General features: G+C 48.4%; 1 protein-coding gene and 1 long non-coding RNA gene across 2 annotated transcripts in view; both read left to right on the top strand.

Annotated features, from left to right (window-relative positions):
• The window catches only part of LOC105305376 (chymotrypsinogen 2-like), a 4,965-nt gene extending 4,192 nt beyond the window's left edge, over positions 1–773 (top strand). Inside the window, exons 6-7 of the mRNA XM_011379966.1 lie at positions 29–162; positions 612–773. Coding sequence (XP_011378268.1) covers positions 29–162; positions 612–773 — 296 coding nt within the window. The remainder of the gene's footprint in view (positions 1–28; positions 163–611) is intronic.
• A 2,718-nt stretch (positions 774–3,491) lies between these two features.
• The window catches only part of LOC111731493, a 27,666-nt gene continuing 15,123 nt past the window's right edge, over positions 3,492–16,034 (top strand). The window contains exon 1 of the long non-coding RNA XR_002777163.1: positions 3,492–3,653. This is a non-coding gene — a long non-coding RNA (uncharacterized LOC111731493). The remainder of the gene's footprint in view (positions 3,654–16,034) is intronic.

Raw genomic sequence — 16,034 nt, 5'->3', positions numbered from 1 at the left:
CACTGACCCCACCCCTCTGTCCCTCCAGCCAACAAGACCCCCGACAAGCTGCAGCAGGCGGCCCTGCCCCTCCTGTCCAACGCCGAATGCAAGACGTTCTGGGGCAGCAAGATCAGCGACGTGATGGTCTGCGCCGGCGCCAGCGGCGTCTCCTCCTGCAAGGTGTGGTCTCTCTCCGGCCGCCCTGCCACCCTCACTGACCTCGGCCCACCCGGGCCAGGCCAGGAGGCCCGCTCCTCTCTGTCACCGTCTGCTTAACCTCACTCCTTGCTCGCTGCCCCCGCGAAATCGAGGACCAGCACTAGCAGATGCCTCGTGAGGGCCGGATGTGGCGCGGGGCTTCCCAGGGGTGTTTAATCTGTCACCGACCCTGTGAGCTGGACGTTTGCAGCCCATTTTACTCATGATGGCCGGGCTGAGAGCGTAAGCCACCTGCCCCAGGCCCTCTCGGAGCAGGTGGCAGAGACGGGGCTGCCACATAGCCCAGAACCACGTTTCTCATGCAAGGCCACTGAGCCCGCACTTGTCACTTCTCCGCACGCCCCCTGGACTCGGCCGGGTCGGGGCACACTAGGGCCCTGGCAACCTCTTTCATCTTTTTCCTCTTGCAGGGTGACTCTGGCGGCCCCCTGGTCTGCCGGAAGGACGAATCCTGGACCCTGGTGGGCATCGTGTCCTGGGGCAGTAGCACCTGCTCCACCTCCACACCTGGAGTGTACGCCCGCGTCACGGAGCTCATACCCTGGGTCCAGAAGATCCTGGCTGCTAACTGAACCTATGGTCCCTACCGTCCCAACTTTGAGTGTTCCCATTAAAGGCATCGCTACAGAAACACTGACTGCACGTTTTTGTGTGGGGGAGGTGGGGGGTTGGGGTGGGGGTGTGTGTGCGCACGCGCGCGGGCTCGGCCCTAGGGGATGCGGGGCTGCAGTTTCCATGTTAGCCACCAGGGGGCAATGTGACCACTCTGTCTCCAGGGGAACAGGTATTCCCCGCAAGCCCCGTGTCCTCAGGAAGCTGTCTTTTATCTCAGCTTTCCCGCTCAGGACTTCCCCGTGGGGTAGAATCCAGGTCCTATTTGCTTGGGCCTGCTTTGGCCCATGGAGCTTTCTAGAAGGCAGGAGTCCCTGGCCTTGCTATGCAGTCCATAGCCCTTAAGGGTTGGCACTGAGACCAAGATAGCGTAGTCATGTATTTCTCCCTCCACCACATGCTCCAGGCACCTCTGCCTTTAGCTCCCCACACCCAGTGCCATGGAGTGAGCATCCTATCTCCACCTTTCTCTGCCTCAGACCCCAGGACCCCGGACACATGGTACACGCGCAAAACAGCATAGCTTGGGACATATCAATCCAGACCCTGAGGTTGGCACCACTGTCCTTTCAGCTACCGCCTTGTCCCCTGTGTTTTCTGAGATTAGTCAGTTACATCCGGAGGCTTGATCAGACTCAGGTTCAATCTGTTCCACCAGACTGTAGGTGGAGCTGTGTTCTTCATCAGGAGCTGTCAGGACTGGCTGGCTCTCTTTTTCTGAGGTCAGATGATTTTGATGCTCATGCCTGGATGCATCAGTTCTTGGAGGGCTTGCAAAGTGGTGGTAACTTAATTTTAACATTGCTTTTTCATTTATCATCTGGAATACTTTTAGAGAGATAATTCTCTATCTATCATTCAATTACCCGGTGGTACTGTTCATGCAGAGAGTATATGCTTCTTTTTCTTTTACAGGTTTTTAAAAATGTTTTCTTCTTTTACCGATTTTTTAAAATAATGAATTTGTTCTCTATCCTTTCCCAAAGGTGACCCTATTAACTTCATTTTTGTTTTTGAGAATCATTAGGTACTCATGGATTTAAATATATTTGAGGGTTTTGATCCATTGTAATTATTTTTCTTATTGAAGCTCCAATATGTGAATTTCTGCTGAAGCAACTGAGGCCCTCAGAATTCTCATTATTTTTGCCTATGAGTGCATATTCCCACAGAGGCATTGAGTACTAAGTCCTGCAACACACATGGAGAGAGGTCAGAGTCCCTAGCGGCTGTCAGTCCCTTGAGCTCAGGAGTGGGAGGCAGTGGAAGAGGTCTAGGTACCAGAAGATCACAGCTATTCACTGCCAGTCCCACCAAGAAACTGCCCTGGGCCCCATTTCCTGCTCAGCAGCACCCGGAAGGGGTGTGTATGTGTGTGGGAGGGTGTTGGGATGGGGCCACGGAGGTGGTCTTCCTGTCCTCCTTGGCTTCTCACACGCACAGAGCTTCTGCACACCCCGTTTATTTCGAGGACACCTGTACTAGCTAGCATAGATGGGCCTGGCGCAGGCTCCCATTTCCCCAAAGCACTGGAGCTGGGAGAGAAGCAGACAGAATTCTCACGGTTCATTTCCTACTCTCCTCCCACAGCTGAGCCCACAGCGAGGACCACACACAACTCCAGCTCAAATGCCCCTCTCCTCTCTCCTCTCCCAGGTCTTTCTCCTAGTTTTCTTTGTATCTTGGTGTTTTTCTTTAGGGTTCCTTCGAGATGATCCATCTTGGACGAGGCAGCCTCCTGGAGTCTGAAACTTCAGTCCTGAGATAAGGTTGCCACCTGGTGGTCAATGTGAAGACCACATGGCTATGCCTGGCCTCTGGCTTCTAACCCGGTGCTGTGCACCAAAGAAACGTGAGCCAAATAAGTGATTTTAAATTATCTGGTAGCCTGACTAAGAAAGTCAAAGGAAATAGGTGATTGAATTTTACTAATACACTGTTTTTAATTCATTCAATATATCCACATATTATCATTTCAGCTTGTAATCGACGTTTTAAAATTATTAATGGTATATTTTACATTCTTTTTCTCATGCCGGTCTTTGAAATCCAAAGTGTAATTTGCACTTCTAACACATCTCAATTATGATGATAATTTTTCATCAGGAGTAGTTTAGCTGCATTTAAATTTCATAAAAATTACAGTTGAAAAAGTAGACATATCTACCCAAGTTATTCCAAATATTTTGAATTAGGTGTTATACTGAAAAGGACAGTTAAGCACCAGACACGCTTCCCCCACAGCCGCCCCCAGGGAAGGGACTGCATATTCTTGTTCCGTTAGACCTTGTTTGTCATGATGCACCTTTTCTTCCCACCTTTTCTCTGTCTGTAGGTGAACTTGCTTCCTACTTAACTGAAACATCTGAATCAATCAGAAGAGTTAGTCACTGTGTACAGCCAGAGAAGGCCACACCATTCAACAGTCACTTCTCACCCGGCGTCTGCACCCAGTCTATTGGGCACCATGATGGGCTGTGATGAGCCCTGCCAGGAATGACTTGTACCCAGCATTGCCAGCAGACCGCCCCCATGCTGTGCCTCCTCCGCTCTTCAAATTTCCTCAGCTGAAGAGAATCGTCTTGATCAGGGTCTTTTCTGGGCGGTCCACATGGCTGATTGGGCAGTGAGGTTTTTAAAGCCCCAGTTTCTTAGCCCAAACTTGGGATAGTGAAGAGGTTGTTTTTCCCTCTGCTTGACCCTGCGTCCATCTCTTGGGGCTTCTCCGATAAACTTCCCCCATGCTAGTTGGGATTCTGGAGTTGGAGCACTGACTGCTGGCTGGCTGGCAACAAGGACCCCTTCACTGTTGGTACAGGGAACGTGGACCTTGGCACAAGGTAACGATGGAATTGTTAAAAGTTCTGCCACTGACTTGACAAACTGGGGTGGTATTCTGGTGGAAAAGAACTCACTAGTGGGTTCCAGATATCGGGAGGTTGAGAAATATGGAGGGAGAAATTATAAGGATGGTGAAGTGGTGCAGCTGTTGCTAAGCACGGTCAAGTCTTTGGAAAAAGAAAAAGCTGAGAATGATTCACAGGCAAGTGAAAGCTGGCTGCGGAAGCCGGGGAGCTGCCCACAGAGAGGCTCTCGCCTCCTGCGGTCGCAGGCACCGAAGACTGGTCCAGGACCGAGTCCCAGAGCAGCCAAGATCCAAAGGTTAAACCCTCACCCTAGACAGGTCTGTTAGGACAAGGTCAGAGTCCTGCAGGACAATGACACCCAGCATTGGCCCCAACTCTGCTCCTGGCCATGATGGTGTGTGGGGCCTGGGAAGAGAGTAGAGACTCCTTCCCCAGGGAGCTGCAGGACCCAGGCAGCAGGTGCTGGCCGGGGCCAGGAGAGGATGATGGGGGCTGGACCTCGAGAGTGCTTGATCACGGTTGGGGCAGAACCTAAAATGGATATGGGAGAGTGTATTGATTTGGGAGCACACTCACTCAGGATGGAGGTTTTAATGCCCTTGCCAGACCGCCGAGCCCACATGCTGCCATGATGGCTCTCAGAAGCTTGGAAGTGGCCCTGGAGCCCACTGAGTGAGGTGGAAATGCCAGCATCGCCGTGTCAGGTGGTGGAAGAAGGGATCAAAGGGCTCGGCCAGGGGTGGGGTAGAGTGGGCGTGAGGCGCTAGATCAGGAAGAATGCCAATGGGTGGCTTTCGCAGGAAGGCCTGGAAGACTGCACCCATCTGCCAGAGCAAGAGGGAAGGAGCTGATTGGGGGGGCCCAGTGGCGAAGTTCATCAGAGGTGCCCACTAGACTGAGCCCAAGCAAGTGGTAGGAGGCACTGCAGGACTGAGGCTGATGGTGATGTGCCAGAGCCCGGGATAACAGGGGCCAGGTGGCTGTAGTTTCCATCATGAGTGGCAGCTGGGGTCCTGCCTGGTGAAAAGAACCTGGCAGCCCTGGGGCAGAGCAGAAGGACCCCTCGAAGAGGCTCTGCTCGGTCTATACAATGAGAAGAGATCGAGGTCAGGTGATGGGCCGGCTAAGTTGCCTCAGTCAAAAACCTGGCACTGTGCAGCACCTCGAATTTGTATCAGGCCTTTTTGGCCTCAACCAGCGTGAGATGTTCCCTCCTCCTTGTTCCCTCCCCTCCGCTCCCATGTGGCACCTGGAATCGCATTAGAAACTAATTGCACTCCATTGGACTCACCTGTGTCCTTGATCATCATAAGAATGGTATGTAAAGCGGGAGAAAGAAAAACAAATGGTCAATTATCTGAGTCTATCAGAAATCTCTAAAACAAAGGAAGCTTTTGGGGTGGGGAGGGTGGCCTGGTTCTTCATCTCTGTGAGGTAGCCATCGTTGAAGTGGACACCTCAGCAATCAGAAGCCTAAGCCAGGCACTCACAACAAAACCAACTGTCAGCTGCTTACACTACAGTCCACCCTGTGACACAAGGCAGTGGACAGGACGTTGGCAGCCTGGGTTGCGGATATGTTAAAAGTCTGGGATAGGGGAGTTGTAACCAAGCAAGTACACGTCTAAAGAACGTAGTTGCAAATCCTATGATAATCATACAGGCAATAGTCAAATTCAGTCCATAGCCATCGTCACAAGCTTACAGGATGTGCAGCCACAAAACAGGTCAGTGATCTTGGGACCTAGGAATCTCTTCCAAAGATTCGGGTAATATTGTGGAATATTTTAACATCTTGGGCCATCGGGACAAGTGGCTAGGTTTCAACAAGGTGATATGTTCTCTGGACTAGTGGCCACCCAGGCAGTGGGTGATCCTCCCATGTGACTACCTCATCGGAGTGTTGGTCATGGGCTGGAGGAGGCCAGCCTGAGTGACCTTGCAACAGATCAGGTAGTTGTCCTTTTATCCCCAGAGGAGCTCCTCCAAAACACACAGATTCTGGGCACGTTTATATCACAGGCTAAGGGAGGTCTTACAGATGATATTTTGGCATCCCGGGGACTGACCACGAGGGCAGGACAAATTGTGGAGCACAGTCCCTGTCAGCAGATGGGTTTTATGTGCAGGCAATTATAGGGCCAGTTAGCTTGAAGCACAGAAGTCTGATGTACAGAAGTCTGGGGCTGAGTGTCATTTAGACATCACTTCCAGAGGGCCTTTTGCTGCCCAGACTCAGTGGCATGCTGGCCTGAGCTTTTCCAATAGAGTTCTCCAACTTTCTACGCTTTTTCATCCTATGATGCAATTATGAGTTGGAGCGGCATTATTCCAGCATTGGATCTGTGTGATGGTTAGGCCCAAGGGCCCTACAAAGCCCTAAGAATAGCCACAGCCCCACAGAGCACTGACATTTGATGAGCTTGAGTCAGGTTCTTCTGGCTGAGCTATTTGCATATTGACTAATAGCTGAGTGCAGTTGCTCTCTCGCTGAGAAAGTTGTGGGTCATGTTAACCTAAAAATAAAAAGCCAAAGTGAGCGGTAACAAGCCTCTCAAAGAATCAGAGAATAATTATTGGGGAAGCACCGAATCAGGCAGAACCCCAGATAATGTTCCGATTATGGAGCGAAAACATGGGTTTTTACGAGAAGGGGGAAGGAAGCCATTACATGAGTAGAAGGAAGAAATTTCTGTTGTTGCTAATGATCTACGGTATTCTCGGGTCAGACACATCAGTCCTTGTGGTCACGAGGTCCACATTCCTCTTAGGGACTGCACGGGGTCATTTGGAAGGCAGCACTGGGCTGACACGATGCAAAGTTTATTTTGCCCAAGTCAAACATTCCAAGGGTTCAAGACGCAAGACATGCAAGGCCTTTCCTCTGGGATGGCGGCTCTGGTCCGTTCTGAAATGGCTTCATCGATACCATTTTGCTCAGGCCACCACGTGTAGCTTTCTTGCCATAGTCTCATCTCCAAGCGTGGCTTGCATCTACCAAGTAGAGGGTTTCTTTTTCTCTTGACACCCAAACGGTGCCACCCACACTGTCCTGAGGCGACGATTTCTACTTTCCGTAAATTAGTAGGGGAATTTAGTTTCATGAGCTAGCTATCCCTTGTAGCCACTCTATTCCGGGAGAGAGGTCAGCAAGGAAGTGGCACCTTTTGGAGAGTCCTCGGCGGTGTCATGGTTTCTGAGGAAGTTATCTCGAGCTAACTTGATGGGCTTTTGGCCTGAGGGGCGGGCATTCCGTGATTAGGGGGTCATATTGGACTATTTGCCCTTCATTAAGTCACCAGTGTGAGCAGATGGTGAGGTGCTGGAAAAATCATAGCAAGAAGGGGCACGTGAAGTCAGGAAAAAATAAAAAGGATGTGGTTTTGGAGGGGAAAAGCTTGAGGATGGTCAGAGATGACCCAAAGTGGAATTTTGGGGGATGCGTCATAATCGGGATGTGGGGCTGGGGCAAGAGTTCGATCCATTTGGGGGACCATTTGCCTGGAAGTGACTTAAGGAGAGTCTCTCTGAGGAGGCTGTTCTGACACTGGGCGAGGCCAGCCCTGGGCAGGGGGAACCCGGATGGAGCTTCCAAAGGATGTTGTCACGGAGCCCACTGCTGAGTCTCCTGAGGTGGGTACCATGGTCAGAGTCCATAATGTCCCAGCGATACATAGGGGATCAGAGTCAGTGTGTAAGGAAAGAGACAACTTGTTTTGAGGAGAAATTCCAGGTGGGAGTTGCCGAGAGGAGTCCCATGTATCGATGATTGTGACATCCAATCTGGAAGCCCCAGCAGAAGGGGGCAGCGGGACAAGGAAATCAACCTGCCAGTATGGTCGGTCTCCCCGGGGACTGTGTCCCCATCTGGATCTTCGTCACTGTTTGATTTGGGAGCAGAGAACGTACTTGTTTACCACAACCTTGGCTGCTGCCCACATTGCTGACGCATGAGATAGAAGGTCAGAGGGAATAGAGTCAGCAGTAATGAAATGGCTCGGTGGAGAGCCAGAGGAGAGAAAGAGTAATCAGGGGGATCGTTTCATAAACTACATAAACCATTGTACTGTATACTGAAACATAATAAAATTAAATTTTATTATGCCTGTTCATCTGACAGCTGGTCCTAAGCAGCGCCCAGGGTAGTCAGAGGAGGAAGAATTGAGAGTCTATCACTTCCTCAAGGTTCAAGGGCAAGTGGCTGAGCATGAGGAACTCACGTCCTTCAGTGGTCTGAAAGGCCTTTGACATCAGGGTTAGACCTTTCTTGGAGGTACTGTTCCCATTTACCAAGGAGACATCAGGGGCCCAGCAGAGCTGCTGGGAGGCGTTTCCAGCCTAGGACATTACAGGAACTTGGGCAGGAATAGTAACAGGCGAGGGGGCCAGTTAGGACCTTGGTTTTCGAAAGGACCTGTTGGGAGGGAGAGAATCCCCCTTCGCCTTTCTTAAATCCTTACATCTGGACTAAAATAAAATTGACACGAAACCGGATTAACAGGAGAAAGAAATTTTAAATATGTGTGCATGGGAGATCATAGATACATTCAGAGAAATGATGAAACAGCCAGTGTTTTATATATTTTTTTAGGCAAAGAAAATATAAATTTGAAGAATTGACAGGACAAAAAAAAATCCTTAGTATTCATTAGGAACCTAAGCAAGGCTTGGGGATTTATTAGTGAGAAATCTAAAGAAAGTTCGGGTTTGGGTGGGTTTGATTATGTGGGCTCTTGGGCCCTGGATCTCTTAGCTGAAGTGATAAGTTTTTCTCTCTCATCCCTCCCGGAGCAGATTGATTTCTGGAATCCAAGAAGACATAGGGTCACGGTGCCCTTCTGGCACTAGCTGCTTGTCAAGTAAATTTAACTCAGAGTAATCGGTATACCACATTCAGGGGCGGCCTGCCCTGGATCTCAAGCCCAGTAGGAGGCCAAAAGCTGGCTCTCAAAGAGTAGATCCAGCCAGTTGCTGACAGGAGTAGCTGCTTGGTCTGAAACCACAGACTCATGTTTTACCCAGAGGCTCCAGGAAGCATTGTCAGATGTGGCCGAGGACTCCACCTGGAACGTGGGGTCAGGAAGTCTAAACTTCTCCAGTGTACTGTTGGGCTGCACCCCAAGGAGAGGTGGCAGGCTTGATGTGGCTGTGTGTACAAGACAAAGAATGAGTACCAATGATGGATGTGTCATCTCCAGAACATGAGAAGACCTAGTATGTGTCATGCCTGTCTGAGTGTAGTGAGTGGTTTAAAGGTCATTGGTATTTGACTGTTGGGGGAGTTTTCCACACGTAGATGCCCAAAACTTGAGGAGAGGCTGGGCCTTGGATCTTGTGAGGGGCGACTGACCAGTCATGTTGGAATAAGTGGTCCGTGAGGGGTGCCAACCTGCCTGCACCATTTCCTCAGGGGGACCCCTCAGCATACTGTCATTGATACAACGCCCAAAATGGTACTTTTCCAGTTGTACAGTACCTTAATCGTGGAGGCAGAGTTCATGTGCAATTGTACATGAACTGTTTAAGTATTCTGTTGGGAGTCAAGGCCATGTGTATTGCATCCCTTCAAAAGTGAAAGCAAACTGGGTCTGGGATCCCTCCATGATCAGAACAGGTTGGTGACTGTGAAGGCTGCTTTCTGGGCCCATTGTATGTCCTCAGCCAGCTCTATAATATGAGGAACTGGAGCTTTAATGGGGGAACCTGAGCACTGCCATTTCCGTGGTCAATGGCGAGGCATCTTTCACTAACTAGTGGCCGGGGACACTGAAAGGGGAGATTGTGAGCTCAGGGGCCCCTGTCTCACATCTTTAACGACAGGGCTAGGCTTTAGGCGCCCTGTTTATGTTAAGAAGTGTTTACCATCTTGATGGGATAGGAAGAGTCACCAGTATCTATTTGCAAGTCCCACCAGGAAGGCCAAGAGCCTGGACTTCTTTGGGGAGCGGGGGCGGGGGCGGGGGAGCTGTTTGAAGTGAATGGTTCCAATAATACAAACAAACGAGTTTGTAACCTTTGTTTACCAGCCATGCCCTGTAGGAGGAGAGAATTTAGAGGGATTGCCTGGAATGACAGTGACATGAGCCCTGTTTTTAATAGTGCTAAAAAAAGACTGTGCATTGTTATTGGCTCTGTGGCCCACCGAAGTGGTATAGGGGGGATTGCCCCGAGGAGGTGGGACAAGTCCTAGGGAGCCACCAAATTCCTAGGATAGGGCCTTACGAGGCTGCCAGTCCTGGAGGTTCAGGGAGGGGGCAGAGAGAGTAGCAGGGACAGGCTTGGGGGCAGAGGGCAATTGTGTGGCAGGAGGGTGGATAGCGGAGGAGGCTGCAGCTGGGCAAATACTGGTTTCAGGGCCTAGAGTTTCAAGACTGGCTGTCAAGTGGCCGGGAACACCAAGTGTTTGTAACTCCTGGGAGAGGCTTGCCTGTATAGTTCCTTAAGGAGCGTATCCGATGGGGGGCTTACTGGGAGGGAGTGGGGAACCTCTTCCGTGAGGGACGCTTGTTCCAGCAGACCCTTCGTGGCAGCGGGAGCGGAAGGCAGGAGTCTGAAGTGTCTGGGCATCTGGGTGGGGGAGGGTCTTCTCCATGTCTGGCCTCCATGTTGGTTCCCTCCAGTCCTTTTTGGATGGTTTTGGTATCAATAAAATGTAGTCACGATGCCCTGTAATTAGGGGGAGCAGCCTTATAAAGAATCTTCTGGATTCGGGCTCCAATGGGGCATTTTCAGGGTTAGAAATGAAGGTCATTTGAGTCACTCTGGTTACGGAAATGATAAACCCATTTGTGATAATGCGATTTATAAGAAATTGTATTTGGTCTTCATCCTCGTTTCTGGCAGTTTCTGGCATGCTTCTTAAACCCTTGGAATTTCCTAAGTGATGTGAGCCATAAAGATGTCTTGTTATGTTGATGAAGTAGCTTTTGGAACTCACCAGAGATTGGGGGCTGGTTACCAGGGGAGCCAACCATGTGATGAGAGGGTTGGAGGGTTCAGTCTACCCCCAACCTCGAGGGAAGGGAGAGGTCTGGAGACTGAGTTCAATCACCAACAGACAATGATTTCATCAATCTTGCTCACGTAACAAAGCCTCCATAAAAACTCAAAAGGACGGGGTTCAGAGAGCTGCCACGTTGGTGACCACGTGCAGATCTAGGGAAAGTGGTGTCCTGTAGAGGGCAGGAAGCTCCGAGCTCTTTCCCACACCTTTCTTTATGAATCTCTTCTATCTGTCTGTTCCTGAGTTATATCCTTTTATAATATAGAATAGAATAGAATAGAATAGAATAGAATAGAATAGAATAGAATAGAATAGAATAGAATATACAACATAACAATATAGTGTGTAATCAGGTTTCCTGAGTTCTGTGAGCCGTCCTAGCAAATTAGTTAAACCCAAGGAGAAGGCCCTGGGAACAGATTTAGTCAATCAGAAGCACGGGTCACAACCTGGACTTGTGACTGGCCTCTAGTGTGGGGGAGGGTGCAGTCTTGTAGGACTGAACTCTAACCCATTTCGTGTTTGCCCCGAGATTATTTGCCAGCAGTGCATGTAGCTGCAGTATTTACCCTGAGATAGCTTGTGGATTACAGTTCTAACTTTACCCCCAAAGTTTGCCGTGAAATATCTTTTTTATTATTTTTCCATCGCTCTAGTATATTGATAGTCCTTGGAGACAAATGACATCATTCCATTTATAGCATTCTGTTTTTAGCAGTGGCATGTCCATTTCCAAAATATAGTAATTCTTGATTGCTGAAAATACCAATTCCTAGAAAACGTAGCATCCTTATGCATGATGTTAAATTGATGCTGGCAGTGAGCTGTCCTTTTTTTTTTTTCCTAAATGGCAAAAGGGTTAAGCCAGGGGTCCCTAGCCCCCGGGCCACAGACCGGTAGCAGTCCGTGGCCTGTTAGGAACCGGGCCGCACAGCAGGAGGTGAGCGGCGGGCGAGCGGGCGAAGCTTCGTCTGTATTTGCGGCTGCTCCCCAGCACCAGCATCGCCGCCTCAGCTCCACCTCAGAGCATCAGGCATTAGTTGCTCATAGGAGCACCAGTCGCTGGTGCCAGAAAGGTTGGGGACCACTGGGTCAAACTATGGAATCTGATATCACTTTCCTTCCCAAGGGCTTTCCCACTCGACCTCTCTGGGTGGGGGGCGTCTGCCTCCACTGGTGCGTTCCTCACTAAAGGGTCTTTGGGAAAGCCCTTGGCCGCCGGCGTGTAAACCAGGCCCTCGGCACGTTGGTGTGCCCCAGCACTGAGCAGCTCCCAGGAAGCGTCCAGAGGAGTTTTGCGTTTGTCAAGGAGGTGGTGCACGTCCTCGGGGTTCTTAGGAGGTGCTGGCACCAGATTTTCAGGACAGTTATATTTTTGTCCATTGATAGGACCCACAATATCCTCCTATCAGTCAGGAGATGAAGAGCCACAGTGGCCTCGGCTGCATTGCCCCTGTCTCGGTGCTGTTGGTTCCGGTCGCAAGGCTATTTGACTAGCCTGGGTTAGGACTCGTGGTCCAGGCATGACCTGTCGACTCGGTGGTCGAAGATGGAGGTGTCCTGTCCTCCTTCCCTATCCGAGCATCCTTTCCTCGTGCCTTTAGGCCAGAGCCTCTCTTTGGGTGGTGACAGCAGCCTTATCCTCCAGTCTAACCTCCTGAGCACTCCTTGGCCTTGAGGTATGAGGTCCCTCTTGTGCATGTCAATTAAGGCCTTTACAATTAGCAGCCTAAACATCTTGTTAGACCATATGGCCTTGATCACCCTGTTCTGGGAAGATCGTTGGATTATTATGGCACCAGTGACATTCGGGGATGGATACCATAGGCAACACATGACAGAGCAACATGCGAAAGCACAGCAGAGCCACAGCCGTTCAGCTGCGTTCCCTTCCCAGATGGGGCTACCTACCGGCGTTGGTCAGTAAGCCAGCCGCGGCTACGTCAATCGTTTTCTGGTTGCAGCCTGTTGACAGTGATGCTATCAGCTAGAAATGCTTGGGGGCACTCACGCAGGGAGCCAGACAGACATTTCAGAACCAACCTCGCGGCTGGACTGGTCCTTGTGGTCCTTGTGATGACTGCAAGATGCCTTCTGCAATAACCATCAGTAAGCTTTGAAAAATAAACAAGGTTTATTACTCAGATTTCTAGAAGGTACACTGCAGGCTTGGGGCCACGCAGCAAAGTTGTGGGTAGACAGTGTGGACTCGGGGTTCTGCTTTTATTGGAGTCGAGAGTAGAGGTCTATGGTTTTGAGGGGTCATTCTTTTTTTGGTGAACTTTAAAAAGAGCAGGAATTACAGCATGATAAAGGAAAAACAAGCAGTCAAATGAAGACCTCTAAAACAAAAGAAACGTGTGTGCGTGTGCATGTGTGTGTGTGCACGTGCATGTGTGTGCACATGTGCAAGCACATAGGCCTGGCTCTTTACCTAGTTGTGTGGCTGGCAATGCTTATCCAAGATAGTCTCAGAAGTGGATGCCACAGCAGCCAAAGGCTTAAGTCAGTCACTTGTATTACAAAACAACAACAACAACAACAAAAATCTGTCAGGTGCTTACACTACAGTCATCTCGTTATCGATTTCTAATTGAATTCTGTTGTGGTCAGAGAATACATCCTGTATTTCAGTCCTTTCAGATGCATTTAGGCTTGTTGTATGGCCCAGCATGTCTATGTTGGTGAATGTGCCACGTGCACTTGAAAAAAAATGTTGTATTCAGCTGCTGGTAAAACCTTCTGTCAGATCAAAGTGGTTAACAGCGTTCATATTTTCTACTTTTGTTGAATTTTTGTCTAGTTCTATCAGTTGCTGAGAGGTGATAAATGTCCGACTATGCTTGTGGGTTTGTCTGTTCTTTAACTCTGTCCATTTTTGCATGCGTTTGCATACATGTTACATACATGTCTTTTTGAACCTTTTATCAGCAATGATTACCCTTTATTTCTAGTAATGTCTTGAAGTCTACTTTATCTGATATTAGTGCCATTCCAAGCATCTTATGTTTATTGGTTACATGTAATATTTTCCCCATCTACTTACTTTCCACTCATCTGTGTCTTTATATTAAAAATATGATTCTTATAGAGCATGTGGTTTGGTATTGTCTTCTAAAAAAAATCCATTTGACAATTTCTGCCTTTTATTAATGTGGTTTAATTTTACATCTACCATTTCACTGTTTTCTGTTTGTCTCTCCCCGCCCCCTTTCTTCGTTCCTCTCTCCTTTCTTGCCTTATTTTGGATTAAAAATATTTTGAGTTCCATTTTAACTGATCTATTGGCTTTTTAGATGTACCTCTTTCCATGGTTTCTTTTCAGTGCTTGCTCTAGATTACAAAATACAACCTTAATTTTTCATACTCTTAAATATTGTACCACTTCATTTAACTGAACCAAATTCCTTAGCCTCTCTGAAGTGGTCTCTTCATCTATACACAAGAATAATAAACTTGTCTCATGGGTTTTTTGACTATTAAACTGTCAATGCATATGAAAGCGACAGCATACTGTCAAGAGCAAGCAGTACCTATATACCATCACACTAATGCCGTACTGCTGTTACTGCTACTACTGGTCTGGTGGTAAATGTCATTAGCATTTGAGCTCCTGAGGCCACAAGGGAGCCATACTGAACATCCTCACCAGCTTGACCCCCTTGGGGTCATGTGTTTCTACCTGCTCTTGTTGATGGTGAATGTGGAAAGAAGTTATCAGGCCTGGATCTTCCATTCCTCTAGATGGCCAGCTCCAAAAATGAGTTTATCTTAGCAGGGTAAGATGCCCCTTGGCTGCCCGTTTCTTGCCCTGGCCTGGCCATCCTGTTTCTACTCTTTAGGCTGCTCCTGTACCCAGTATAGCCACGTCAGCTGACCACAGCCAGTTCTAGCCCTGCCCCTAGCCTAGTCCTCGTCATAGACAAAGCCTGGCTTTATTTTCAACATGAAGCGTTTGTTGTCCTGAGCAGTGATCTGAGGCCACAGCCCCACAGGCCTTCTGCTACCTTCGAATGCATACTTCCCAGCATGACGGGACTCCCCACACCCATCTCTCCCTCTTCAATTCAAAGGGGCAACCTCTGCTCAGTCCTGGCCTTTCTTCATTTCCCTAAGAGGTATCAATCCGCTGTCTGCTGCCTCTCCTTTTCTCATTTTCAGTAATGGCCTCGACAACCTGCAGAGACATAGGCCTCTGATAACTCTTTTCCACATTCACCATCAACCAGACAGAGTGGAAAGTGCTAATGTCAGCCCTATCGCAGGTAACCTGCAGTTACTCTGCATGTTTTCTGGGGCGTGGAATTCCAGAGTTTTGAGGTGGGGGTGGGTAATTCTCAAGAGTCTGGATGGGCCGGAGGCAGGAGAAATGGGGCAAACAACAGAAGACACTAGGTACAGCTCTAGGGAAGCAGAAGGAATTCAAGTGAACTTGGATCCTTGCAATAATTGTTGACAATCAGTAACAGATAGAAGGTTGCTGTCTGAGAGTTTGTTGCAAGTAACTGAAATGGAGTCTATGCACTGGCAGAACTTCACGCCTTAGGCTTCTCTTCCTAAGTGGGGTTTCAGGGCAACTCTACCTCAATTCTCCCAGTTAGCATCATGGCTCATTTGCTTTTTATTTCTTTCTTTTCATTTATTTTCTTTTAATATCTTTTTATTTTTCCCATTACATTTGACATACAATTTATAATAGTTTCAGGTGTACAACATAATGATTAGACATTTAGATAACTTACAAAGTGATCACCCTGAGAAATGTAGTACCTGATACCATACACACTTATTGCAATATTATTGACTATATTCCTTATGCTGTACTTTACATCTCCACGATTACGTTGTAACTACCAATTTGTACTTCTTAATCTCTTCCCATTTTTCACCTACCTCACAACCCCCCTCCCATCTGGCAACCGCCAAAATGTTCTCTGTGTCTATGAGTTTGTTTCTATTTTGTTTGTTTTGTTCCTTAGATTCCACATGTAAGTGGAATCATATGGCATTTGTCTTTGCCTGACTTACTCTCCTCAGCACAATACCCTCTAGGTCCATCCATGTTGTTGCAGATATCAAGATTTTATTTTCTTATTTGTTTATTTTTATGACTGAGTAATATTCCGTTGTATACGTGTACCACTTCTTCTTTATCCATTCATCCACTGATGGACACCCAGGTTGCCTCCATATGTTGGCTATTATAAATAATGCTGCAATGAACATATGGATGTATGTATACGTATGTCCTTCAAAGTAGTACTTTGAGTTTCTTCGGTTAAATACCCAGAAGTGAGATTACTGGGTCCTTCTTTGTCTCTCGTTACAGCCTTTGTTCCAAAGTCTGTTTT

The sequence above is a fragment of the Pteropus vampyrus genome, unplaced genomic scaffold (genome assembly GCF_000151845.1).
Source record: "Pteropus vampyrus isolate Shadow unplaced genomic scaffold, Pvam_2.0 Scaffold379, whole genome shotgun sequence".
Taxonomy (NCBI): Eukaryota; Metazoa; Chordata; class Mammalia; order Chiroptera; family Pteropodidae; genus Pteropus; species Pteropus vampyrus.
The sequence above is the reverse complement of the archived record's forward strand: the minus strand, read 5'-3'. Positions and strand labels throughout refer to the sequence as shown.